Source organism: Falco biarmicus, chromosome 4, assembly GCF_023638135.1.
Source record: "Falco biarmicus isolate bFalBia1 chromosome 4, bFalBia1.pri, whole genome shotgun sequence".
Lineage (NCBI taxonomy): Eukaryota > Metazoa > Chordata > Aves > Falconiformes > Falconidae > Falco > Falco biarmicus.
Window position 1 is genome coordinate 5097571 of NC_079291.1, and position 26522 is coordinate 5124092.

The 26522-nt window shown below is 40.6% G+C and overlaps 2 protein-coding genes across 8 annotated transcripts; one reads left to right on the plus strand and one right to left on the minus strand.

Moving 5' to 3' along the window:
* Positions 1–2305: 2305 nt before the first annotated feature.
* On the minus strand, positions 2306–4742 carry DPH3 (diphthamide biosynthesis 3). The gene is made up of 3 exons (XM_056336404.1): positions 4578–4742; positions 4371–4445; positions 2306–3886 (listed from the first exon to the last, which is right to left on the minus strand). Exons 1-3 carry the CDS (start codon positions 4683–4685, stop codon positions 3821–3823), a joined length of 249 nt encoding a protein of 82 aa, XP_056192379.1. The 5' UTR covers positions 4686–4742; the 3' UTR covers positions 2306–3820.
* On the plus strand, positions 4743–24680 carry OXNAD1 (oxidoreductase NAD binding domain containing 1). Of its 7 annotated transcripts, none has more exons than XM_056336401.1 (8): positions 4743–4796; positions 9613–9775; positions 10080–10143; positions 13516–13622; positions 17128–17269; positions 20489–20731; positions 23604–23712; positions 24305–24680. In XM_056336401.1, the coding sequence occupies exons 2-8, from the start codon at positions 9645–9647 to the stop codon at positions 24457–24459; spliced, it is 951 nt and encodes a 316-aa protein (XP_056192376.1). In that variant the 5' UTR covers positions 4743–4796; positions 9613–9644; the 3' UTR covers positions 24460–24680. The 7 variants fall into 7 exon arrangements, with proteins under 7 accessions (XP_056192376.1, XP_056192377.1, XP_056192378.1 ...); XM_056336402.1 differs by lacking the exon at positions 4743–4796 and having other exon boundaries at positions 4846–9775; positions 20489–20525; positions 20631–20731; XM_056336403.1 differs by lacking the exon at positions 4743–4796 and having other exon boundaries at positions 4846–9775; positions 20489–20525; positions 20634–20731.
* Positions 24681–26522: the final 1842 nt, after the last annotated feature.

A 26522-nucleotide genomic window follows, 5' to 3' on the forward strand; every position in this document is an offset into this window, starting at 1 on the left:
CACTGGAATAGAGCAGAGACAAAATGGGATACACAGAAACTGCTTTTCTTAGTGACAATACAGTTGTCAGTTCACTTCCTTAACAGAAATTTTGACAGTTTATGTGAAATGAACCAGTACCTGCTCCTTGGTAACCTACGTAATGATATTTATTAAACCGATGTTCTGCAAAGGATATCTATCTTTTTTTTTTTGACCACTGCTAAAAATCAAAATTAAAAATCGCGATGGAGTGAAAAAATGACAAAACTATTTACATAAGGGTCCTCTAGGACATTATGACTTCCCCAACATATAGACAAATGGAGCTCCAAGTGCAACAGCTGAAATCGCTGGCCTAATGACCTCAGCTCGTGGAGGTCCAGGGTCTTTGTCATTGACTTCTAGAGCCACTATTGAAAACTAATCACATACACCACTGATAAACAGGCACAATGAGTCAAAAGTACATGACCTTCTCAGCAAGGTTCTTTTGAAATGCAAACAAGAATCTAACCTCTCGGAGAAGCTGAGCCTCTTTAGTTTAAGGAAGAGCACATTATCTTCCATTTCTTCCCATAAAATAGTGGCAGAGTGTATTGCTTATTTTCAACATTATACAGGAGTTTAGTCCTATTAAAGAGCGTTAGAAATTTCAGAGTTTTAACATCTGAGATTGATCATAAATTGTTCCACCCTCTCTAATCCTGTAGCAAGTATGACTTACCCCATTACTGTTTGTATGATGCTGTTTTCATCACACTGATTCTGTGCAGAGTCAAGGACCTAATCAAATCCACAATCAATCAAGCTGCTTGTCAGATACAAACAGCAAGCAAAAGACTCCTTTGTATCCTACACAATCGCCCTTTCAGAAGACAAGTGAGCCATTGGTTTCTAAGAACATGTAATACACAAGTAATGCTCTGCAAGAGCCTGCGGTGCAGCAAAGAAACCTTGTGACTGAATTCCTGAAGAGCAACGTCTCCGATGGGTTACTCAGATTGCCCTGACTGGTGTTTTGGAATTATAATATGGAAGAACTTCTGAAAAGCTGACTGCAATCACCGGAGTCAAAAGCCTCTTACAAGTTAACAAGACACAAAAGTGGGCAGCTCTTTGGCTTTAGCATCACTGAGCTTTAATGAAGGACAAAGTCTGTTGCTACAGCACCCCTCCCTGCCGAGCAGAAGAGGAGAAAGCAACACAACAGCTCAGCAGTTTTTAACTCTCAGATTCCCAAATGAGCAACACGGAGACACACATCTATACATGTATTGACTCCTTTTCTTGTGGGGACAGCAACTGCTGTCTTGAGATCCTCGAGACACTGCAGTGAGACTAATGAGAGACTACGTCAGGAGCAATTTAACCAATAATAGAATCATTTAGGTTGGAAAAGACCTCTAAGATCATCGAGTCTGTTAACCCAGCACCACCAAGTCTACCACTAAACCATGTCCCTAAGTGCCAAACCTCATCTTTTAAATACCTCCACGGATGGTAACACAATTACTTCCCTGGGCAGCCTGTTCCAATGCTTGGTTAACACCTTAAGTGAAGAAAACTTTTCTAACACAACTAAATACTTCATTACAATTTTGATATCATGTAACCAAGTAATTTTCATGTGCATATAAATTGCATTATACAACCTGGATCCTGTTCATACTCGGTAAGAATAAGTGTATTATGAAAACCTTAAGCACTGACGATCCTGACTGATGAAATGAAATAATTAATTTTGCTAAACTTACTGTTAAAAAAGCCATTACCTATATTCTAGATTGAGTGGTGAACACTACAGGGAATCACTTCAAAGTTTGTATTGGGACATGACAAGTGAAAGTCAATGGATAGGAGACTTTACAGCCATGTAGGAACGCAACCATACGGAGTATAAATAATTACACAAGTTTCTTAAAAGTCTTTATGACAGTGCCTTACCTTGATTATAAAGTGAAATCTGGTCAAATTACTAATGTAAAAACTACTCATCTTTAAAGATGCTACACCTGGCAATTTACTTCCATATAATCACACCACAGTATACATTCCCTAGTGATCCACTTGAAACTTACTCTTTTATGTAGAACACTTGTGTAAAAATCCTTAAGACACTTATGCAGTAGAAATTTGAATAGGGGCTTAAACAGAATTTCTGTAAAGTTGCTTTATAACATCTACTGATACATTGACACACTTTTTATTAACTAACCTGAAGAAATTCCAGTATCATTACCACAGCAGCAGCAACTCAACACCTCTGAAAATCATTGTGGCTGGGGCACGAACAGAAGAAGCAATGGCCCATCATAACCACCAGTGGAGTGTATTAAATATCTTTATTTAATTAGTCAAAATAAATATTTGATAAGATATAGCTAACCGAAGGACCACAGCTTTTTGCTTTTTTTTTTTTAAGGACAGACATCAACTTAACATGAGTGCCACCTTCTGGTTTAGACATGAAAACAGTTTGGGTTGTGCATACTGCATCCAAAACTTCTAACAGAAAGGTGCAGTTTGGTTCCTTCCCCCCCGTTTTTTTTTTTTAAATAATTAGAATATTCATCTTTAACATTCACAGAACGTTGTAAGAACAAAAATAGTTAAACACAAGAGTTCTGTAATACTTGGTTATCTTTAGCGCCTGGAGCAAAGTAACTATATACATTCTGCACAAGTATTTTTCCTCAAATTTAACTTCACAGATGTCAAATCCTACTAAAACACATCAATTACCATAATTTAAAGTAAATATTTAAATGCAGTGGCTTGTACTACAAGTAGTTATCTTGGAATCAGTGTACTCTGGAATATATTCTTCCAACTTTTCCACCCTAAAAAATTCCTTTAAGTGAAATGTGTGCATCTCCTATCCAAGAAGTGACAGAACCTCGTAAAGGAAGACTGAGAAATTCAGCAAATGTACTACTACAAATGGCACAAAGAACTGCAGCTCATTTTATATTTGCTGCAACAGTCAAATCACCAAGTTGTTGAGAAAAGACAGGTAAATTACAATCCACTTCAAGTCCATTTGCACATTACCAACTTTGCATGGGTAAAAAAAATGTGGCTCCTTTTCTTTCATTTCACGCAACACCCACAAAAGTATATCACTGCTATATCACACAGTCATTTTCTAACAGCTACCACAGCTGTTTCAAAGCAACTGCAATTTAAGAAACAAATTTGCTCCAACTCAGGTGTTGCCTCCACTGCAGATATAAATACAACTGCATATTCTTTGTGCTTACAGTAGTAAAAACAATTTACCAACAGCGCCAATTCTGGGTCTCTTATTTTCCCCCACATTCAGTATGGGATGGAAGCACACAAGCCCACACCCTAGGTGATACTACACTGTGTCAAGACCACACTGTGTCAAAACTGTAATTCTGTACAGCATTACATGCTATGGACTTCTAAATTTGGGTCTCCTAACACTTCAGCTCTCTATGCCATTTCACACTGGTATATGCCCACACAAAGCCTGCTTTTCTCCATTGGCTAAGAACCCACTCATAGATAAACGTTGTAATTTCACAACTCCGCACACTTCTGTATATTGACTTGCTGTCAATTAGGATCGTAATCCTCAAGTCTTCTGTAATACATATGGCAACTTACATATTTTTTTAAGTGTATAACTCTTTTGAACAAAACCCATTCGTGTGTTTTATGTCCTCTTATTCAAATCATGAAGGCAGCCAGTTATTGCACTTGTATCTCACAGCAGCGAGCACTTCCAGGAGGAGAAGGACCATATCTCTTTCCGCAGTTGCCATCCCCACACCTTCTTATTCTAAAGCAGCAACAGTTCATGATGTATTCATCAGCATTTAATCAATTCCTTGTTTGTCAAAGGTTCTGCAATGACTTCATCACGCATGAACTGCTCCTAAAGACAGCAAGTAGACTTTTAGTTGATTTTCATTATTTTCAGATCTCCTCGCCCTCAAAAACCATCAGATAACCATTTCGTTTCCTAGCCTGGGTATAACTGGTATGAATGTCTCCCAAAACACGAAAGCCAAACATGCTTACTAGGTAAGAAAAACTACTAGACTAGCTGACTGGGCTGCTAGAGTCACAGGTAGATCTTAATGTCACTGAGACTGTTCTGTCCATGTTCCACCCCACACTCACCCAAGCAGGCATGTTTTAAAGCCCAAACACGGCAGGAGAAGGAGACCAGAAAACCAAGAAATAAGGCAAACCAAAGAGCCACCAGCTCACACAACCCTGTCGCACGCTCAGCAGGGAGCTTTAAGAGCTGCCACCACACCTTCCCCTGGGGATGGCGAACCGAAGCCCGGCCAGGCCGCCCCGGCGCCGGGGAGGCAGGCCGTGGCCGTGCCCGACAGCCCTCCAGCCGCACCCACCTGGTCGTAAATGACGCGCAGGATCAGGGAGCAGCTGGGGCAGGTGGCCACATCCTCGCCGTTCTCCAAGTCCTCCTGCAAAAGCCCCGGGAAAGCAGTCACGGACCCGCCGCCCGCCTGGCCCACAGGCACCACGGCCGCCGCAGGCGGGACCGCGGCCTGACGCTGCCCCCCCCCCCCCCCCCATGGCTGCCCGGCCGCCTCTACCCGCGTGATGAGGAAGCGGTCCCCGCAGGGGCACGGGTAGCTGTAGGTCTCGGTCTCCTCGTCGTACTCGAAGTCCTCAATCTCCACCTCATCGTGGAAGACCGACATGGCGCCGCGGAGAGGCGGGGGGACGAGGCGGAAGGGACGGAGCGGCGCACGCGCCGCCTGACGGGGCGGGGGCGGGGCGAGAGCGGCTCCCGTCACGTGGTGCGGCGCCGGGTAGGGGGCGGCGGGGCCCGCTGGGGAGCGGGGTGGGGGGGAGGGGGCAGCCGGGGCCGGCGGACAGACCCCCTTCCTCCCCGCTGTGCCCGGCTGCGGGGCGCCCTCCGCGTCTCGGCCCTGCCGATGCGCCCGAGCTGGGCTCCCTGTGCGGCCCCGGGGGCTGCGGGGACAGGGCCGGGGGCTGCCGCCGCCCCGTCCCTCCCCTCCCGGGGGCCGTGGCGGGGGCGGCAGGGCCGGCGGCCACCCGGCTGCTTCACGCCGCCCCGTGCCCCGGGCGAGGGGACCGCGTGGTTCGGCGGGGGCTCCTGCGGCCGCCGCCTTGCGCGGAGCGGTGTGGTAGCGGCCTGCGTGCGTGCCCGCGGCGCTGCGGCCTGCTGGCGGCCGGCCTGCCGGCTCGCCCCTGCGGCCCGGCGAGCCCAGCGCAGCGCTCTGCCTTCAGGAACCGGTGTAGGGTTGAGGAGAAGGAGAGGTGCAGCCGTGGATCTGAAGCGATATTTAGCCCAGGGCCAGCGGGTCGCAGGGTGAGGAGGACGGATGAATTGCCTGACTTTAATTGTAAGCGAGGAGAGGAGGGAACCTTAGAGGAAAGTAGGGTTCGTTTCCGTGGAGCAAAGGAAGGGAGGATTTGGAGTGGCTGTTTCTGTAAGGGCTTCGGCAAGAAGATAATACCGAGTAAAGGGAGATTGCCCCCCCCCCCCCCCCCCCCCCAGGCAGGAGCTTGGGGGGCTGAAGCGCTGCGCTTCTGGGCTGGGCAGGGCTTGCGGGAGCAGAGCAGGTTGCAGAGGTGAGATGGGGAACGGGGGAGAGGCCCTTCACCTTCTGTAAAGGCGTGAGTCAGGCTCGGGTATGGTGTACGGGAACCAGGACTCGGTAAAAGAATTCTTGGAATTTGTGAGTTGCAGAGTAAAAATTACAAGTGATTTTCATTGTGACTTTCATGATTGGAAAGCGCTTGATGATCGTGTAAATGGAACAAGTATCTTGAACCACTGTTCCAGAGTTATTTTTTATTTAGGGTAGAGTCTCGGTCTTAAAAGTAGTCTGTGTCAGTGGGATCTTGCAAGTTTGACTTCAAAGTTGTAGCTGCTACAATAAAATAAGGCTGACCTTTACGTTGTTTTCAGTATGATGTATTGATGTTGAAGGTTGGTTTGGTTGTTTGATTGGGTTCTTTTACATTTCATGTGTAGAACTGAATATATTTGCCTCCTAAAGTGGTACCAGTGAAAATGAGAATGAGGCCGGCTTTAAGTGACTGTCAACCTTGGCAGCAGAATTAAACCCGCTGTGTAAAATACGCAATTGAGAATCCGCATTGGATTTTAAAGTTAGGCCACTTATTCTACCAGCAGATGTCGCTGTGTTTAGTAGCGATTGCAGAAGGGGTTTTGAAGGATGTGAGGCGATTTATAAAAAGCAATACCAAAAAAAAAAAAATAATTAAACCTTTGTTCTCGGTCCTTGGCCTCCGAAGCAAAGCATCGAGCTTTTTTATTTTCATGTTCTGATGATGTAACTGAAGTCACAGCTATTGGTATAAACGGCTTACGTAAGAATGTCCACTTTCAAACATTCTTTGTTTTTACTTTGATTTAGTTAGTGTGGTAGAGTGAAAAGCTTGAAAGCAGCTTTTCACACAACACCCACAAAAGTATATCGCTATTATATCACACAGTCATTTGGCAACAGCTACCACAGCTGTTTCAAAGCAACTGCAATTTAAGAAACAAATTTGCTCCAACTCAGGTGTTGCCTTGAATCAAAAAGGAAGAAGCCTAAAAAAAGATGTAGGTGGATATAACCAACATGTGCTATCTAAAAAACTCCAGATCATTAAATGATCTCATGAATTTAAGTCACTTGATGATTTTTGAGCATTCTGGGTTTGCAGACTGAACGTGCTGAGTTAATATGACTTCTTCATTAGGTGTCTACTTTGTCTTGCTAAAATATTTTAAGATTGTTAATAGTTTTGTTGTCAATAGCTTCTACACTTTTGCATGTAGAAAGTGCTAAAGTATTTTGTTTAAATAGAGTACTCTATGTGCTGTGGCAAAAAGGAATTAAAGTAATTTTGCTCCCTGGTGGTAGAAGTGTTTTAAATAATTCCACTTTGAAAAGTTGCAAGCTGCTGTGGAATTAAATGCTAAAAAGCTATTAAAAATTATGGACAGTTAAAAGCTGCAGGAAGCATTTCTTATGCTTGAAAGTGGGCATTCTGAGTAGTTACAGTAAGTGTATTTATTCCATTTCTGAGCAGCCTGATTCCTGAAAGTTCTGCCTCCCATTTGTACAAGATTACAAACAGGACAAATTACTAACAGCCAATGCAGCTGTTGGTGAAAGCCTACAGAGTATAGGCCTGATTAGTTAAACAGGCTGGATCGTTGCCATTTCAAAGGATTCAAAATGAAAAACAAAAACATTTTGAAAATAAATTACATGCTTTAAAAGAATGTGGAAAAAGAGATTTAAGTGGAAGTGAAAAATTAAGAATGATTTAAAGAAGCAATGGACTGCATCATAGAAGCAATGTAATTTGATAGGTGGTGATAATACGACAGAATGTTGCTAATCCATTTTAGGAAAAACAAAGGCAGATTTACAAGCAATGTGAAGTATCAGCTCACTATGAACCTGTTCCTAGACTTCGTAAATAAAGGGTATTTCTGACTGACTTTGAACGCTGTAAATACCAGTTTATCTTTCTCTGTCATAGCTCCGTTTGAGTATGCAGTTTTAAAGCTTCACACCAGCTTACACTGTAGTGCATGTAAGGGTCTGCTGCTTGCTTAACTGTTTGGAGATGTAAGTATTGTGTAGGTTGTGTGGAAGGATGAAGGCTTGTCATGGCTTAACCCCAGATGGTAACCAAGTACCATGCAGCTGCTCGTTCACTCCTGCCCCTGCGCCGCCCAGTGGGATGGGGAGGAGAATCTAGGGGGGGCGGGGGGAAGTAAAACTTGAGGGCTGAGATAAGAGCAATTTAATAATTGAAATAATAATAATAATGAAAAGGAGAGGGAACGGGAGAGGAATAAAATCCAAAGGGAAGAGAAAAAACCCAAGCGATGCACAGTGCAGTTGCTCACCACCCACTGACGGATGCCCAGCCCGTCCCTGAGCAGCGACCAGCAGGCTGCAGCCAGCTCCCCCCAGTTTTTATACCCAGCGTGACGTTCCATGGCATGGAATCTCCCTTTGGCTAGTTGGGGTCAACTGTCCCGGCTGTGTCCCCTCCCAATTTCCCATGCCCCTCCAGTATTCTGGCTGGCAGGGCCTGAGAAACTGACAGGTCCTTGACTTAGTATAAACATTACTTAGTAACAACCGAAAACATCCCTGTTGATGATGGAAACATCAACACTGTTCTCACACCAGATCCAAAACGCAGCTCTGCACCAGCTACTGTGAAGAAAATTAGCTCTATCCCAGCTGAAACCAGGACAGGGATTTATGCTTGGAGCAGGACAGTTGCAAGCATTGGATTAAGCCAGTCCCAGGTGTAGGCCTTGGTATTTTTAAGTTCCTGAGGTTTCTGTTTTCTGTTCCTCAGTGCCCCTTAAGTGAAGCTTTACCATTCAGCATGTCAACCATCACCCTAATTCAGTATCATTCACAAGTTTGCTGGTGTTATGTTCTGCCTCATCATCCAAATTATCAGTAAATTTATTGAAATCTGTCAGCCCCGGTATCACCCCCAGGGCTCTTACTGTTACTAGGTGGCAACTGAAGCAGGTTGAAGCCATCAAGTCTTTAATTCTGTCTGCCCAGCCAGTTTTCAACCAGTCCAACAGTTCTTTTGACGTCATCCCTGTAGCACACACAATGAACAGATGCCTTTTCAAGGTGGTTTATTGTAGCCAGCCGGTGTTCCTGGCTTGATTTATGTTATTTCTCTCAGTCACGGTCCTTTCTCTTCTGTGGTACGTTCACTTACCAGACAAACTGCACTTCTCAGATTTCCCACAGAAGCCTGGATATTTGTATCTTAATAATGCATATCAAAAACGACAGCACTGGAGGAAACCTGAGTGAGGATCCCGTGACGTTAGGTTATGTGTATGCTATGGGAGATGATGTCAAAGCCCACAGGACAGTCAAGGTGTATGGAGTCCACTGCTGGCCCTTGGCTGCGTGACCAGGCATTTCATTACAGGAGGTGTTCAGATTTATCAAGCATAATTTGCCCTTGGTAAATCCGCGTTGAATCTCCTTGATTACTTTCTTAGCTTTCGTACAGCTAAGGGGACAAGCTCCGAGCGTTTTTGGTGGTGCTGACTGGACATGGGCACAGCTTCTTGCCTCTTTAAAAATGACCATGCATTAGCCTTTCTCCAGGCAGTTGGAGACTTTCTCTGATAACTGTTTTTCAAGCCTGTCAGCTGTGTTTCGTAGCAACCTTGAGTGTAACCCATCTGGCTGTGTGTATTTGAATACATCCCGCTTCTCTGAGTGGTTGCTGGCCTCACTCCTTATCCCTTTCCTTCCCAAACTGCTGGTACAAGGAGAGGTCTGGGTGCAGGCTTTGCTTGTGAAGATAGAGGCAAAAAAAGGTGGTGAGTACTTCAGCCTTTTCCATATCGGCTGTGACAAGGTTGACTACTTCCCTATCAATTGGTGGATGCACGTTTTCACTTCTTTATGATACTTTTGTACTTGTAAAATTCCTTCTTCTTAGTCTGTATGTCTGTTGCTAGTTTTAACTCCAGCTGAGGTTTGATCTTTCTGATTTAATGGAAATAAAGGGTGAAAACAAGCTATGTAAAACAGTGAGCATTTTATTTAACAAGTGTTTCTATGGATTTTTCAGGAGCTGGTGATTCTGAAGACGGCCCAGTCGTCATGGCTCATGCTACTATTTATGTAGGTTTTACTGTTCCTCAGTTACTGAGAGGAGCCAGCAGAATTTTTCTCACTCATTCTACATTGGTGGTGTTGAGGCACTGTGCTTTTTGTTACTGCACAGTGAACGGGTAGGTTATCCACATACAAAAGCTGCTTTTCTTTTCTTTTCTTTTCTTTTTTTTTTTTTGTTGTTGTTGTTAAAAGAGAATGTCATGGTAACGCTTGTCAAAATGAAGCTGACAGATTATTACGGACCTACAAATACTTATTTAACTCCCAATTATATATTTGTATTTAATTCTTATTTGGACTTACGTCATCTGTAGCCTGGATTACACTGGTAAATTGTTATGTTAATAGAAATTCATATCAGTAAGGGACAGTAGTGCAGCTGTCAAAATGACAATTATCTTTCTTTGCTTTTTGTTGCAGCACAATAAAATCAAAAAGGAAAATGGATCATCTAGAGAAGACAGCAAATAATTTTCGCCAGGAGGTTAGTGGTCTGTTCTTTAGGATGTAAGTGATTATTTTCTCTTTTGGTGTGAAGAAACTGGATAATTTTATTTGATTCTTAGGCTTCCTTTTGTCTTCTACTGGAGTCTATTGTACATCTTCTCAGTTTTCATATTTTATACTATTACAAGTGCATTTTGTAGTTAATGGGTGGAATATAATGAGTTATAAAAATTATCGGTGATGCGTGGTGTTGTTTATGTTGGACAACAAATTTAATAGAATTCTGGTCAAGTATGGATTATGATAAGTAACGAAAGCATGCGGATACCCATCATCTGTCTTCTCAGGCTTCTCAGATTTTCACGGATTTCTGGTTCAAATTTTCAATTAAAAAAATGTGGAAAATGGCCTTTTATAACATAAGAAGTAAGATTAGAAGTGTAGACACTTTGAAGGGAGACATGATGGCTGTAAAAAGTATCTTAGTTGCATCTGGTTTAATTCACAAGTATGAGAAATATAGAGCATGGTTCTCCACCAAAATCCAGAAATGCTTATTCTGAAACTCAGCTTTGTGCAGTAAGCATTCTTCCTTATAAAGTTCAGAGGTGAACGTACTCTTGTATTTCATATAGGTATTTCCTTTCTGTAATGAGCTAAAGTAGATGTTTTGAAATTTTTAAATACAGGGAGACTATGATTTCAATTTTCAAATTCTCAGAAACTGAAGTTTAACTAGTGAAAACAGTTCTGCATTTTTCATAGACTTTTCCAAAATAGGGCACTTTTTTGACTGAAAAATCCCATCTTTAATTCCCAGGAGCTGGGAAACGGTGCCCAATTTTTCTCTATTGTTTAATTAGCTTCCTTCATGACAGGCCAGCCTCGCGCATGTGTCACACGGCAGGACAAACTGTTCTCAAGCCCATGACACGTTAATCTGCGTATGTGTACTTAATTAAGTCCTCCTCTGCTAGGTTTTTCCCTAACTGTAGTTGACGTAGTTAGTTGACATAGTAGGTAGGTAGGACAAATGCAGCCTGGTTCAGCCTGTTGCCGGAGCTGTCGGGGTGTGAGCCAGCTTTGGGAACCACGAGCCTCGGGGCTCTGCTCCAGCTACTCACAGCTGATGTCAGCTCCTGCTTGGGTCCGGATGGCACCTGCTCGTGGGCATCCAGCTGCTCAGGTGGATCCAGTTTGTGCTAAATTAACTCAGTACACGGAGGAAAGGCGTGTAGGGACAGGCACAGATACACATTCTTGTTTGCTGCTGACATGGAAAAAATTACTGCACTTTTGAGTTTTGCAACCTTTTTTTTTTTATTTATTTTGGATATTTTTGTTTCCTTGGCTTGCTTGCTTTTTCTGCTCAACTGGGTAGCTGGAAAATACCTGGAGAATGGATCCTTACAAGGTGTTGGAAGCTCTGATATGGTGCAGGGAACTGTGTAAGGCCTGAGGAAGAGAAGGAAGCTGTATGGGATAGGTGAAAGAGCACGGCTCGGTTCTTGCTACTGCAAATTCTCTGCATATCAGAGGATTATGCTGTTTCTTTTTTTAATGCTTGATTTATTCTTTGTTGCTTGATTTCCGACCACTTTAAAATCAGTTTATTTTAAATCCTCTGCTTGGTTTTAAATTCCATATAATCAGCAGTTGGCTTCCCTCAGTCTGTTTTGCCTTATTTGGCCACTTCGCTCTTGTAGAAAGATGAAAGAATCGTAGATCTGTGTTGCATTAGTGTGTATGCTACACAATGTCGCCTGTTGAGGGGTGGTAATGTGAAAGACCAGGGTAATAAAACATGCCCAACACTTTCCTGAAGTACAGCAGCAGAGTCTGGAGTCCTGTGTTCTCATCCCTCTTGCTGCAGCCTTGCTCAGGGCCAGTTGGATACTCTCGTGATGGCCCAAAACACTGGTTGTATGTCTTTGGTCACCCTGACTCAAATTTAACTTTTGTAATAACTTTATACTGATTAAGAATTACATTTCCAGTGCTCTGTCAGATCTATCAGCCAAAGAACAAATTAGGGACTGTACTGAAGAGTAAAGAAGGGAGTGAAGAAGATCCAAACTTAATGTCAGTTTCCTGCACTTAAGGTTTCTCCATCAGAACAACGGATCATGTATCTGACGTTTCTCTTGTTAACTTAGATTGCATTCCACATTTAATACTGTCTGCTCAAGCGGAAAAGAAATGTATGCTACTTTTTATTTTAAGTTGGCAAATTTCCTGCTGTTTAATGGGACAGTGGACGTGTTCAGATGTTGCTTTATGAATAAATTAATTTCCTGCCATGTGTTTTAAATTAAAGCATAGTTGCTTAAAGTTTGGGTTTTTTTTTTTAATCTGTTTGATCTTACACAAATGAGAAATGGTAGAGTTGTGGTGCTATTATTAGTATTTCCTAGTGTGGTAAATGACATCAGCTTTTTTTAACAGAATACAGTCTGTATATTGCCCTGTGTAGAAAATATTTAGGACATTACTTTCTTTGTAGAGGTAAAAGGTTAATAATTATAACTCAAAAATACCTGAAGAGGAAGGGCAGGGGAGGGTAGGGTATGAAAATCCATGTTGTACTATTGATGGGCATCGAAGACTTTTAAGTGGGGTATTCCTGCCCAGTGGTCCTGTTGCAAAATCTGCTTTTCATTTAGGAAAGCTTTTTTTTTTTTTAAAAAAAAAAAAAGCCAACAAAACCAAACTCTTTAAAAGTGGTATCAACTAGGGATTTTGCATCCTCTCCCATCTGCTCGCCAAACAAAACCTCTTCTGTTAACTAGCAATGAATGCTTGTGTTGCAGTTTTGCCATGTTCATAGATCACCTCAAATTGGTACGTGTGTAAACGCAGTAACACAAGGCTTGTTGGCTTTCTTTCATTATTACATTATGCATTAATCCATAATCTTTCAGTAATGCATTGAATTATTTAAATTAAACTAGATACAGATCCAGAATTCTCCCTAGAACTTCAGTAGCCGCTGATGTTTCACACATTTCCTTTGTCAGTCTTTATATTGGAGATCTTTTTACTCTGTTGCTGTAAGATACAGGAGTGTTTGCCTTGTATAGATATTAAAAGAATCTGAAAAGTGGTAACTAGCAATTGCTTCTCATTATGTTCTCTTCAACTGAAATAAAATAAATTTGTACATAATCTTAGAATAACCCTGACAAAAGTGACAAGACATGTCAGGCTGTACCTAGAAAACCATTTCTCTATTTGGTGACCATGTGAGTCCATTTTTGTTTCTCTACCCCAGTGAAAAAATACTAGTGCTTTAGCTAATGAAATGCCACAGATAACACACAAAGTGGTGGGTATCTCATATGTGGATTCTGGAAAAATTTCGCTGCAAACAGTATCTGTGTAACACAATGGCTTATTTTCCTTTTGTTAGGTAATTTCACAAGCAAAAGTGTGTGAAATCACCAATGAATCAGAGACAGTCAAAAGACTTCGTTTGGCTATTGCAAATAAAGATTTTACTTTCAAAGCAGGACAGTGGTAAGATCTTCTGATATTTGAGGGGAGCATTACTAACAGAAGTCCACTATAACAATATGTTGAAAGGCCTCTGATACTTGAACCTTTGCAAAAATCATTAATTTATATAATACAGTGTTTTATTATTGATTTCTCTGTTTAATACCTGATATGTGGCATAATTTTAAAGTAGCCATTATTAAATATGCTAATATTAATTTTAAAAGGGAAAAAAATTGATATTCCTTAACTGTTCAGTTTGAATGTTTTGGTATTTTCCTCTAGTTCACGTTTATTACATTTTTTCTTCGAGTACTTTGAAGTACTCCGCACTTTATTCTGCAAGCTGTCTTTACTGTCTGTCTTTACTAGTTATTTTTACAGCCAAGCTGAGACTGCTGATTTGCAAGTTACTTAGTTTTATAATTAAATCAGAATTGCCTGTTAACTTTTATTTCTTCCCCTAGAAGTTTCCACTCTGAAAATTAAGCCTCTTAGGTCAGATTAATATATAAATACAGATAGACAAACTTGAGAATAAAAAAACTTGAATTATTAAGCCTTTGAAATAATTAGCTGTTTGTTTAAGCAACCTTACAGCTTTTTTTCCCAGGGAAGCAGTGGATTTTCATGTTTGTCTTCCTTCCTTGTTAAAAATATGCCTACTCAATCACTTTTTTTCTCTTAGAAATTAATTTAAAACTATAAGTAGTTTTGGCATTGGACATTTAAATTTTCTTAAACTTTTTCTTGGCTTAGGCCATCTGAAAGTGGTTTTGCTGGAATCAAAGTATAGCTGCTAGGGTATTAACAGCATATGTTACTCATGTAGTGTTAATATGCTGGCTTTTAAATTTAGAACCAGAACACAAGATGTTGATTGCAATAATTTGTTTGTGGAGTAATTTGCTGCAGTTTTTGCACATGTGCAGTGACTCATATGAAATTCTTGCTTGCCAGTACTTGGAAAGTGCGTTTACTCTCCAAAAATGTTTTAGAAATTATAATGCTGAAAACTGAAAGCTTTAATTATAATTACTCTTTTTGATGTTCTTCTTCCTTGAAAGTATTCTAATGCTATCGTAAGGTATACAACAACTTTTCTATACTTGTAGCTGTAAATTGTGGTTGCATGTTTTGATGAGCAGTACAAAACACCAGGCCACCATTTCCTGAGCAGAAAAGGCTAACTTGTTACAGTTCGCCATGGTAAGATGTTACAGCCAAAGATTATCACTAAAATGTATATATTTTTTGAAAGTGTTCTAATTACCAAGTTTTTCAGAAGCAGAAGTGATTTTGTTTTGCAAGCATACTAACACATACTGGTCTTTATCTGACTTCAAGTAATGCTGAAAAGACTTGTTGCTGTTACCCATTTTGATTTACTAAAATGTGCATTAAGGTATATACGTGTTATAAATACTTGGAAGAAGTAGCTTTATGGTTTTAATACATGCTATAAATACTTTGAAGAAGTGGCTTTATGGTTTTAATGTTTCTGATCTCTTCCTCCAGCATTTCTTAAAAGATTTGGCTTAGGTAGCCTTTAAAAGGTGTGAAATGAAAAAACACCGTAAGATCTCTGGTTTACCTCTTTTTGCGCCTCTCCTTGTGGGTTTATGTAGTTGGGTGGTTTTTTTCTTTTTTTCCATACAACTACTCTTTCTGCTTGAGCCGTCACAGATAGCATTTCTTCAGGAGTCCTCTTATCCTTCCTACACACAACTGAGACAAGCCATCAGAAATACAAGCTATTCCGCTGTAATGCAGTATAGTATGCCCTGAAATTGCTCATAATTATGCAATTGGGAAAGAAATACTAATATAGAAAGAAATTTATGCCTACGTTAGTACTTTAGAATGGCAAAACCTACATTTGACTTGGGTTTTACAGGATCCTTTGGTTTTGTATGGATGTTTCCCCACCAGGCACCAATAATGTTTCCCTTACACATCAAGTAGAACATTTTGACTTGATCGTAAATTGTTACTTTACAGCATAAATGTAATGTTTTTTCTTTTCGTTGATGTAAGTAGTAAGGTGATTTTCCACCAGAGGGTGGTAAAGAGCTTTAGTAGCATCTTGAGGTGTTCTTTGAGACAATAAATGCTGAAATAGGAGAGATGTCCTTTCTAATATCTTAGATCCTTACAGCCAGGACAGCTGCGTCCCATGGTCGGTGGAACCTTTCATGTGCAGTCGGATACCTTTATACACCATCTCGTTTATTAGCATAAAGTTAAATTATCGCTGTAGTATTGTATATATCACGCTTCGTGCATTCTTTGAGAGAAAGCCAGGCTATTTCTCTTTGAAGGGTGAAGCTTTGTGGGGAGGAAACAGGCAAGATCTTTTCTTTAAAAAGTAGTGACCTATTCAAAGTGCTCCTCTTCTCCCTCGAGAATTTGTGATCTTGGTGAAGAATACAGCCATGCTGTTCAAATACTAGTGCAGTGGAAGCCAGTGTGTATTTCTTGTTGCATTCCCATGTAACTAATACTGAGCCAGCCTGACTCAGGCTCGAATTGAAAAATGCTTCTCTAGTACTTGGCATTGCTGACCAGTATGGTTCTTTCCCAACTGGAGCAGCACAGTTAGTTTTAAACATTAGTTTTCTTTTGAAATACAGAGATTTTGTAATGTGCCGTAGAAAATTAAGTATTTAAAGATCTGTGCAACACAGAGGGGTGTAAATGTTAGGTCCTAAACCAACTTTTAACCTTTTCTGATACTGTTTGGAATATCAAAGCCTTACTTTTCTGAAAATGAATTACAGCTCAGATGTAGGAATGGCGTGCCTTCCATGCTCTCTGATTGCTGGTGTTGCAAAAGCTTAGCCATATGTTACCTTCTAATCTGTGGAAACCCACGTGTGGTTTTTAGCTTAAAACCAAACTTGCAGTAATTTATTCCAGTTCAGTTCCCTATCGAGTAGAAAGCGGGATCTGCCACCGGACGGCACTGCAGCCCAGTCGGTAAAGCAGTTCTGCTGCTGGGAACTCATTTTCCATATGAGACATTTTTTACAAACCGTGGTTTTATTTCAGATATTTCATCTTCCCATGAAAAGAAAGTGTGTAATCTAAAGTAATTTCCCTAAATTAGTTTCCCAATCTTCTTACGTTTGAAAATTGAAGAGCCCATCAAAGGGACCAAAGAGAGTGGGATTTAAGCCGCTCTATCAGTCCGTATTGTGGTTTTGTTTTAATACTTAAAGAATTTATTCGAACATTTAGAATTCTAGTCTGTTGTAAGATGTGGCATCTAATGCTAACAGCAGAACAGTTTAAAAACCTGCTATTTTAACAAAGGTGATGACATGTTTCTGGATGAAAAGAATTCTAAGGAAATGGCAGTAGTCAAGATTAAATCCTTTTTTGGAAGTTATGTTATGGAAATGAAGATGTCTTTGTAAAGGAAGGATAATTGAAACAAAGGCAGCCATTTTGTTTTGGTTATTGTTTTCCATGTTTGGGGTTGTTGGCTTTTTTAAAAAAAGTTTTGTTGCTGGTCTGTTTTTAGGGTTGATTTCTTTATTCCTGGAGTATCAGTAGTTGGGGGATTCTCTATATGTTCAAGCCCTGGCCTGTTGAATCGAGAAGGAGTGTTAGAGCTGGCAGTAAAGCACACTGTTCATCCTCCTGCTGACTGGATTCACACTAAGGTAAATGAGATTAACTGTGAGGTTTGGCTTTTTTCTCCCCCCCTCCCCCGCCTTTTTGGGGGGTTGGAGGGGGTGGTGTGTGATTGCAAATCACTTTTTGCTGTCGACTGCAAAATTCCTGTTGACTTGTGCAACCATTTTTAATACAACATACATTCTAAAACCTTTTGTTCGGTAAGAGACTGAAACGAGGTGTATGTGTGGTAATATGGTAGTTGTCATCTTTTGACTCCAGTTGTGCTTGGTGGACTTACAGTGCTGTTCTAGTGCGTGTAAGGGTTCACGCTCTTTTGGAATTAATGAACTGGAAAATGTTGAAAATCCGCTGTTCTAACCTGTGTCCCTGAGAACAGGCTGTATCACACATTACAAAGTTACATCTGATAATTTGTCATCATTCCTGGGCATTTCTACAAATATAAACTGGGAGTCATTGTCAGATAAATATAAATTATTGGGGGAGGGGGGCAAAGGGAGATACTTAGATCAGTTTTTCTGAAATGATAAAACAAATACATCAGAATTCTTATAGTATTCTTTTAAATATGCAATATTTTTGTAATATTGACATAACCCAAGGCCTGATTTCTGCTATATTCAAAGTAAAGTCTGACACTTTGGCCTCTTGCAGTGTTTTGTTCGTCTGTTTACCCCATTTAGTTGTAGTCAGAAGAGTCCTATTTCTGCTGCCGATCATATTTCACAGATGATCTGCCCTATCAACTTTTGTTCTTTTCACAGCCCCTTGTGATCTATCCTGTTTACTGTTCTCTGCCTGACATTTGTACTTCTTAAATATGGCTGCAAAGTTAAAATTGACAGATTCTTCTAGATTTATAAATAGTGCCGATTTGTTCGGTGGCCAACAGAGTTACAGTAAAGATTGATGCAAACTTCCTAGAATTCAGAATATGCAGAGTGGTGCTAATCTAGTTGTTAGCATGTGACCATCCACAGTATTTTAATTGGTGTCATATCAAGTTATCTCCACTAGAACATAAACAAAATAATTCTTTGAGATGTTGTGTAGAACTTTTAGTGCACGTGCCAGCAGACCCCATAATGCCTAAGATGGTTGTCTGGTTTTTGGTGTTGCTCTTCAGAGAGAATATGAAGGCCTTACTTCATAATTCCCAGTCTCTGGACACTCTTTTAGGATTTTTGATGTTGTAAGTTTGCTGTTGCTGAGTTTTCTTGTTGAATTTATAGGAAAAGCTTTAGTTAGTGGGTAAGCTAGGTCAAACCTGATACTGTGGAGAAACCTCCAGGGTATATATGGACTCTTCTAGCTAAACAAAAGTGTGTGCTTTTCCTTAGGAAAGAAGAAGAAAAAAATCGACCTAGAATTTGAGAAGGTTGCATATGTGGTGAAAAATCTGTGGTACTTACTTGTTTAGAAGTTATTTCTAAAGCAAGTTGGTATCTCAGGATAAAAGATGTTATGGGAACAGTTTGTACTCATTTACTCACTGTATTTGGGATTTTTCAAGGTACTTATTTTTTAATATTGCTGTATTATAAAATCCTAAAGCTTTATAGCTTTAGGACAACACAGCCTTTTCTTTAGAAAAATGTCTATGTATTTTATTGATTGCTTCACTTCTCTGCCTAAGCTGTTTCAGTGCTGTACTTACAAACTAGGCTAAAGGACAACACTTTCTCACTGTGTTACTCCAGAGTGGTGGTGTTTATTCTTGAGTATTAATTTACTGTTATCACTGTCATGGCTAAAGCACTGAAATATGTGAGAGACTGCTGATTAAGAGAGATTCTTCCTGTGTCCTGTGTCCAGTCTTGATGAGTTAGAGCTGATTAAGGAGGCAAATTAGACAATAATGAGGTTGTTTCTCCCTGAAAACACTTATTTCCACAAAGGGTACCATATTCTGTATCGTCCTTCTGCCACAAGAATCTGGAACACTTCTGGATTTGTGCATCTCTAAAACAGAGTAAAACATGGTAGGAAAGCCTGGCAGTGTATACTGAAAAGGGAGAGAGAAATTATTTTCACCTGAGTGCTGGTTTTCTTACACTATAATTGAGAGGGAATACTTCATGCAGTAATTAAGAAAGGCAAGAAATGTCGGGGGTTGTTAATGGTTAATGCTCACTACTTCAGGAACCTCTCTGTTCTGTGCAGTACCTGCATCCAAGGGTCTCCTCCTTCATCCTGGTGGAATTGTTACGTGTTTAGATCTTTGCTGACAACACAGTTGTCGTTAATGGAAATCCTTTTGGTTTAGTTACTGTTTCCTGATATCAAAAGTTTTTTTGGAGGGAGTGTTTTTATTCTGTGAGTGAGTGACTGCTAATTTATCAGCAGTTCCTGTAGCTTTGCTTTTTTTCTTTCCTCCTGTCCCACCTTCATTAGTTTCCCTATTCTTTTTATTTTTTAAACACTATATATGGCCTGAAATGAGTTCTGTGTTTCGCTCCGATTTGTTGTTACCTTGCAGTGATGTGGGAGAACTCACCTGACTTCTCTGTACTGCAGTTTCGCCCCTCATACTGGGATGCAGTGCTGGTTTACCACGATGATACTGACCCAAATGTTTTATTTTTGGTTTAGCTTTAGTGTTCCATGCATCAAAAAAACATGCTTTGGCAGATTTCCCTAGGAGATAATTTATGTTCAAGTGGAGAGGAGGAGAGGAGGTTTCCCCCTAATTTTTCTTATTCTGCAGCTCTGCAGGTGGAAATGCAGAAGTGGTTCTGCAGGAAATATTTTTGTGGATACTTGCTTCACTTCTGGGTGTGTTTTATTTTTTAGGAGTGGGGACGGAAAAAAAACCTTTTGCATCTGTGCAACTCATTCTGACTTCCTTCTGTGACCTCATAGCAAGGCCTTTTTTGACGGGAGCCTGGGTTTGAGTAAAAGTGTGATCTCACATGTTAACCTCGGGTTTTCACAACCACATACTGCTCTGGCATGAATCATTCGTCTTTCAACTCTTATGGGGGTGGGAAGGGGGAGTCACCATCCTGCCTTATCAGAAGACTGAAACTTTTGAAAGTAGAACTAGATTCCTAGAGACACTGGAACTGATTGCTTCAGTTAGCTGGAAACTCTTTATTTTAAGGTATTTCAGTTTTGCCTCACTGGTCAATAAAAATAAAAAAAATCACAGCCCAGCGAGTCCTGTGACTGTGGTGCAAGAACAGTAATATTTCAACTTCTGCTTTTAGTTTTGAAATTAAATATCTTCTTTTCCATCCTAGTGTACTGTTGACTCAGAAGTGGCCCTTCGAGTGGGAGGTGATTTCTTCTTTGATCCTCAGCCTGGTGACTCCCCTGTAAAACTAGTGCTGATAGCAGGAGGTGTTGGAATTAACCCATTGTTTTCTATACTGCTACATATAGCAGATCTTCATGGATACCAAGAGGGTAAAGGAAATGGATACAAAATGGGAACAGTGAAGCTGTACTACAGTGCAAAAACTACAAGTGACCTTTTATTTAAGGTAAAAAAAAGTGGTTTTTTTTTAAATAGATCTCAGATACTTAGCTGTTAGTGTGTGTATCATTCTGTTGCCAAATTCCAGAGAGGCCCTCTGCGTAACACACTGTACAGAGACAAAAGTCATTTTCTGCCTCGAATCCTGTGTTTTCTGCCTCAAATCCTGTGTGTGTTTTGTTAGTTACTTGTGCCAGTGTACAAATTAAGGCTTGCATTGGACATAGCTTGACCCATGGACTTAACTGCTAAGTCAATTAGGCCTAAATTTTACTACAGCCCTACATTTTACTGTAATTTCACGAGAGCATCATAATATACTAAAGCTTATCTATACTGTAAGATAGATGTGTATACACACACTAATGGTATGCATAATGCTATATGCTGTAATACTGAAACCACATAGTCTCAGTATAGATTGTATTGAATTTAAAGACCGGCAAGAGCAATTACGACCAAAGGAAATGCTTTCTAAAATAATAGCTGAGCTTTATTGATAATGCAGTAGTTACTATTGGATACTAGTGTATGACTGAAGGATTTATAACCCTTTGTAAAATTGCTTGTGTAGTAAGTACTTCGTCAACATTTACTTAGCAGTTAAAGTTCAGTTGTCACACTCAGCCATTAAGGCTCACTGATAACATTTTTGGGTCAAATCAGCACAGCTTCTATGAAGAGGCAGCTGATTTAGGTTTCTTTGCAGTATTGAAAGCTTTTGGTTGTAAGATAAAGGTGAAAATCTATCATGATTCCGGAAATTGTGTATAGGTTCCATCACTAGTTTTTCTTCTGTACTTCTACCATGTTTCTAGATGTGAAGATGTTTGCTTTCTTTGAAAAGTCATTTGTTTGTGGCTAGAAGCAGAATAACAAACTGGAACCTAGCTGCTCTTCCATTTGGCCAACGACTCATCACCCAGTCTGTTCACAATGTTTTTCAGCACAGGAGCTAGGCATCTCCCGAGTTCCATCTCAGCAGTGTTACGACAGCAGTGCTTTTGCACTTGAGCTTCTGGGAGAGAAGAGAACACAATGATATGTTGCAGTGCTTAAAAAACATCCTTCTGTTCATTCTTCACGTGTCCCTCAAATCTAGAACATATATATGAAAATTCTTTACTTCTGCGCAGAGGACTGAGGAAGCAGGATTACTAGTCCTAATGCTCATGTGATATACATCTGTACAAATCTCTGTGAGGAACCGCTAGGTTGGCACTCATGGTTTGGAGGACCTGTTCCCTGTAGAAGCACCTGTGTGTAGGCTGACAAGGACAAAGGGCAACGCTCAAGTAATTGGTTTAATACTGGCCTTTGATGTGCTCTCCTTTCACAGGCTGATGCGCTGCTTTCGAGAACCTCATTGTTTACAATGGTAGAAGCATACGGTGTTAGAAATACAAGACAGCATACTAACTTTGCTGCTTCAAGATGCCATCTAGCTGTGGGTTTTCTTGATTTCACGAGGACTGAATGTGACCCTTCTTTCCCTACCGTGGCTGGGACACTGAGGGATAGGTCTTCTCCCTTAGGTCTATATTGCTCAGCTGTCGTCTTTGTGCACTGACTCCCTAGGCTGTGAGGAGCCTGCTGAGCTGTTGAAATTCTCCTTCATTTCAGTTAAAGGGAGCGTTTCAGTTAAAGTATCCTCTTGCCTTAGGATACTAGAAAATACTACTTTGGCGGTTGATCTCACATGTATTTGCCACTTTCTGTCCATGTCACCGCATTACAGAGTGATGGCTTACCACCAGGTGTTGCGGATGACTGCCCGATTATTTAAGTTCTACCTTGGGCGTGCTTTCTGGCTTGGTGCTAGGATTTCAACTTGGCAGGACATAATCTGTTTCCAAAATGCTATCAAATTGTATGTGGTTCCATATGAAGGGGACAGAAGTTTAGAGTCGCATCCAGGGCAGTGAAAGCAGGAGAGTGTTAGAGGTGGTAGTGGAGTGGCGTACAGCAGCGTTGGTCTGTGCTGCTCCTCATTCCGCGTCTCTTCAGGGAGCCAGAAACAGGTTTGTCTATAAAGTAGAATGTCTGGGGTTTTTTGTTAAGCAACCCATGGCAGACAGTTCAGTGTAATAACTAGTTAGCAAGCAAACACATTTAAAAAAATGAGCTAATTTACCTAATGACAGAGTAGAAGGTATCTTTATTTCAGAATATTTTAAGAAAGAATTCCAGTGTCTATTCCAGCAGTGAAAATCCCAAATAGCGCAGAATCTAGACAATAACTAAATCTTAGTTTCAGAACTAACTGCAGCATCTGACTGACAGGTTTGGGGTTTTTTATTGTGATTTGAACTGAAGCCGCTGCGTTTTTGGTGGTAACTATCACAGTTGTGACTTAGGGAACTGAAAATTACAGTTTCTACTCTGGTAAAAATAGCATTTACCATTACCACTGTAGTTGATTTTACTTGGAGAACACGAGAGAGTAAAGGATCGGTCTGGTAATCTTACCAGATAAAGCAGACGAGACTCGAGAAGTTCCTAACAAATGGTGAATACATACTGCAGGGGGTTTTTAAATGGAAAACCCATATGGAACTGGAAGGAGGAAATGGTAAGAATCTATACGGGGAAGAAATCGGGAAAGAACGTAACTGGTTCTTAGGTCCAAATCTTACAAATTGCAACCTACTGCAAAAAAGGAGAAAAGTCCTAAGACCGTAGTTGGTAGTATATTCACATTCCAGGTGTGGAACTTCCGTGTGCAGGTCAGCTCTGTGAAATCAAACCCATCAAGATCTCAGCTCTGAAATGCAAGAGTCTTGGTACTCAGTAACAATCACCGGTGTTCTGGGACTGTGTGCATACATCTGCTTTGATTTAATGGCCTGTGGTATAAGCAAGTGTGTTTAACATTACAGAAAAATATTCTTGGTTTGATGAATGCATTTCCTGGGAAGATCACATGTCGTTTCCACGTTACCCAACAGAGTTCACAGATCTGTAAAGAACTTCAGCCACATGTTACAGGTAAATATAATGGCAGTATACAGAGATTATATCTAAAGTCTAAGTTTGATTACATCCTCATATAATTTAGTATTTTTTCCACTTAAAGATTCAAAATGAGTTAAGAGTTAAACCTAAGTAATTTCACTCTACATCTTATGTTTTGGAGAAGAAAATTCCCTTTGCAGTTTTTGTTTTCATTTCTCTGTCAGTTCTAAACTTTATACTGGTATTTCCCACTGCAAACTTTATCCCAGAAACTATTAAGCAAAGTTACCTCACTTAAGGTGGGATTGGTGAAGGATAAGCTGTTTGTTCATTTCTGTTGAATTTGTGTTAAGAGATACTTACCTATTTATTTATCATCTGCATGTGGGATTTTTGGTTTTATGTAAGCCATGTTCCTCTTCCCAGGCATTCCAGCTGGAAGTACTAATCTAAATCCCCAGAAGAACTAATGGTTTTGGAAACCTCAAATCTTGCTATTTATTATCCTTAAACAGGCCTGGCATTTTTAAGAAATCAGTGCTTGAAATAGCTCTAACCAGTCGTTCTTTTTGAAATTATATCATTATTAATATTTGCTCTCATTTCTTGCTTTTTTCTTTGTCAGAGGGAAGAATATCTGAAAAGGATCTGGAAAAGCATGTGTCTAAAGATACTTTATGGTACATTTGCGGTCCACCTCCAATGATAGAATCTATATCCAAACTACTGTCTAACATTGGCGTTCCTAGAAACTGTGTTTTCTTTGAGAAGTGGTGGTAGTAACACCTGCTGAACAGAAAGTATATATTTTTTTAGTGTATTTTGAGAAGCTGAAAAGTACAGAAATGGACTATGAATTATTTGCCAGATGCCGCTTCATACAGAGAAGGCATCCTCAGTCATGATGGTGTTCCTTTAATTTAACTGTAATACACCTGTAATACAGTGCTGCTGCTTTTGGGGGAAGAAAAAGTGATTTTATATTAAAGGCATTAACTGTTCTGGTTTTTTGATGGCTTGCCTAGTTCTTCTGGTAGCAGCATATTTTCACTTTCTACACTCGTTTTGTTAGTCAGCCTTTAAAAGACTTTCAGTGCCTGATTCAGCAGTTGCAGAGAATTAGTTGTGCAGTAAAGCCAGGTCAGTTTAAAATAAATAATAATTCAGGCCACAACTTCTGAATCTGCTCCAAATTCTTGTGCTAATGAGTCGACACGCTGCCTTCCCCAGTTCTATATAATAAATTAATATTTTTATAGAAGTAGATGCTGCCTTGCGACTTCCTTCTCCTGCCACTTCTTGTTAAAAGAAAAAAACACCCCTTTTATGTGGCTTATTTAAGTCAGTCAACTGTGTTGACAATAGAAGACGTTTCTTCATAATCCTATTCGTAAGTATGGAGTACAAAAGCATGAAGAATCTGTTAGCCTCTGACAGGACTGGTCGGAGTTATTCATGTGAGCCTGTATCCCTTGCTGGTGCTTGCACGTGCCGCGTCCTCAAAAGCAGCAATGGCTAGCAACTGCCAGGACCTGGAATTCCTGTGATCCTGCGGTGGTACACAGTATTAGAGGGCTCCAGCACGCACCAATTCTGTTTGGAAAAAAAGTCTCTGCAAAGTTAAGGGTCCTTTAAGGTCTTAGTGTACCTCCGGGTGTAATGGCTGACACCTAAGCGCTTCTTGAATGAAGCACCTTCCCCCAGCTGGCAAAAAAACTCATCATAGAAAGGAGGACACTAACAAAAAGCCATAATGAGTTCATTAATTATGGACTGTATGGACAGTTCAGGTCCTGAAGTGGTAGAGATTCCCATTGTACATTAGAAGACCTCAATAAGGCACCTTTAAATTATTCAAAATACTAAATTATTATTGAATGACTAAAATGTTAAACAGATAAGGCTTTCTCTTTGTTAGTGGCTCTTTTCCTCGAGTTAAATGTTTCAGACAACAGTCAAAGAGGCAGCAAGGTTTGTGCCATCAGCATTCCTCTGCTCTGCCTTAAACAGAGGTTGCAAAAATATCAATCCCATCACCCAATTTCCAGCCTGTAACGGGACTGTTGGTGTGAAGCACTTTATTTTTCAAGCACGACTTCCCCGTGCTTGGCTAAAAAAGCCTCCAGCCCAGCTGCAGTTCTCTCCCAAGAGACCGTTTCAGTGTCACGCTGCCGAGTTTAGCCTCTAGTCTTAACTATTTTTTATCAGCCTTTTGATAAGTTTTACAGCTTGTAGGATACCTGCTGCTGCATCCACATTCACTTTATCCTCAAAACCCAGTGAGACAGCTGAACTGGGAAACTCCAGGCCCTTGCTTTGGGTGCAGCACAAGGCTACTATTGTAATTGCTACACAAGTTGGTTGAACAACTGAAACAACCCTAGTGCCTCCTGAACACCAAAGAGAAAAATCCACACTTACTGCAGCTCAGAATAAACAGAACTGAAGGAATGGGCTGTGATTTCGGTCAGGAAGAGGTGACGCCGAATGACAGACCTTAAAGAGTTGCCTTTTGGGGACAGTACCACGATGAAGGTTTGCCTGTAAGTTTTCATCTGGTGCCCGCAGCAGCCTCATCCACTCAGGTTTGTGCTTCTGTACCATGTGTCGCTACATCAAGCTAAAATTACTTGCCTCCTCAGCAGTCGCTGCAGACCCAGAGGGGATGGCTCATCAAATTCCTTCCTACTCAAACGAGAGGAAGATTCTTTCCGAGTACCCCTGTTTCAAGGAATGGTTCCGTTTGTTCACTCTAGAATGTAAATGGGACAGCGTGCTTGTCACAAAAAATAAAACCAAGAGGATTTTGTGTTCACAAAGATCACAATCGACATGTCAGAGCT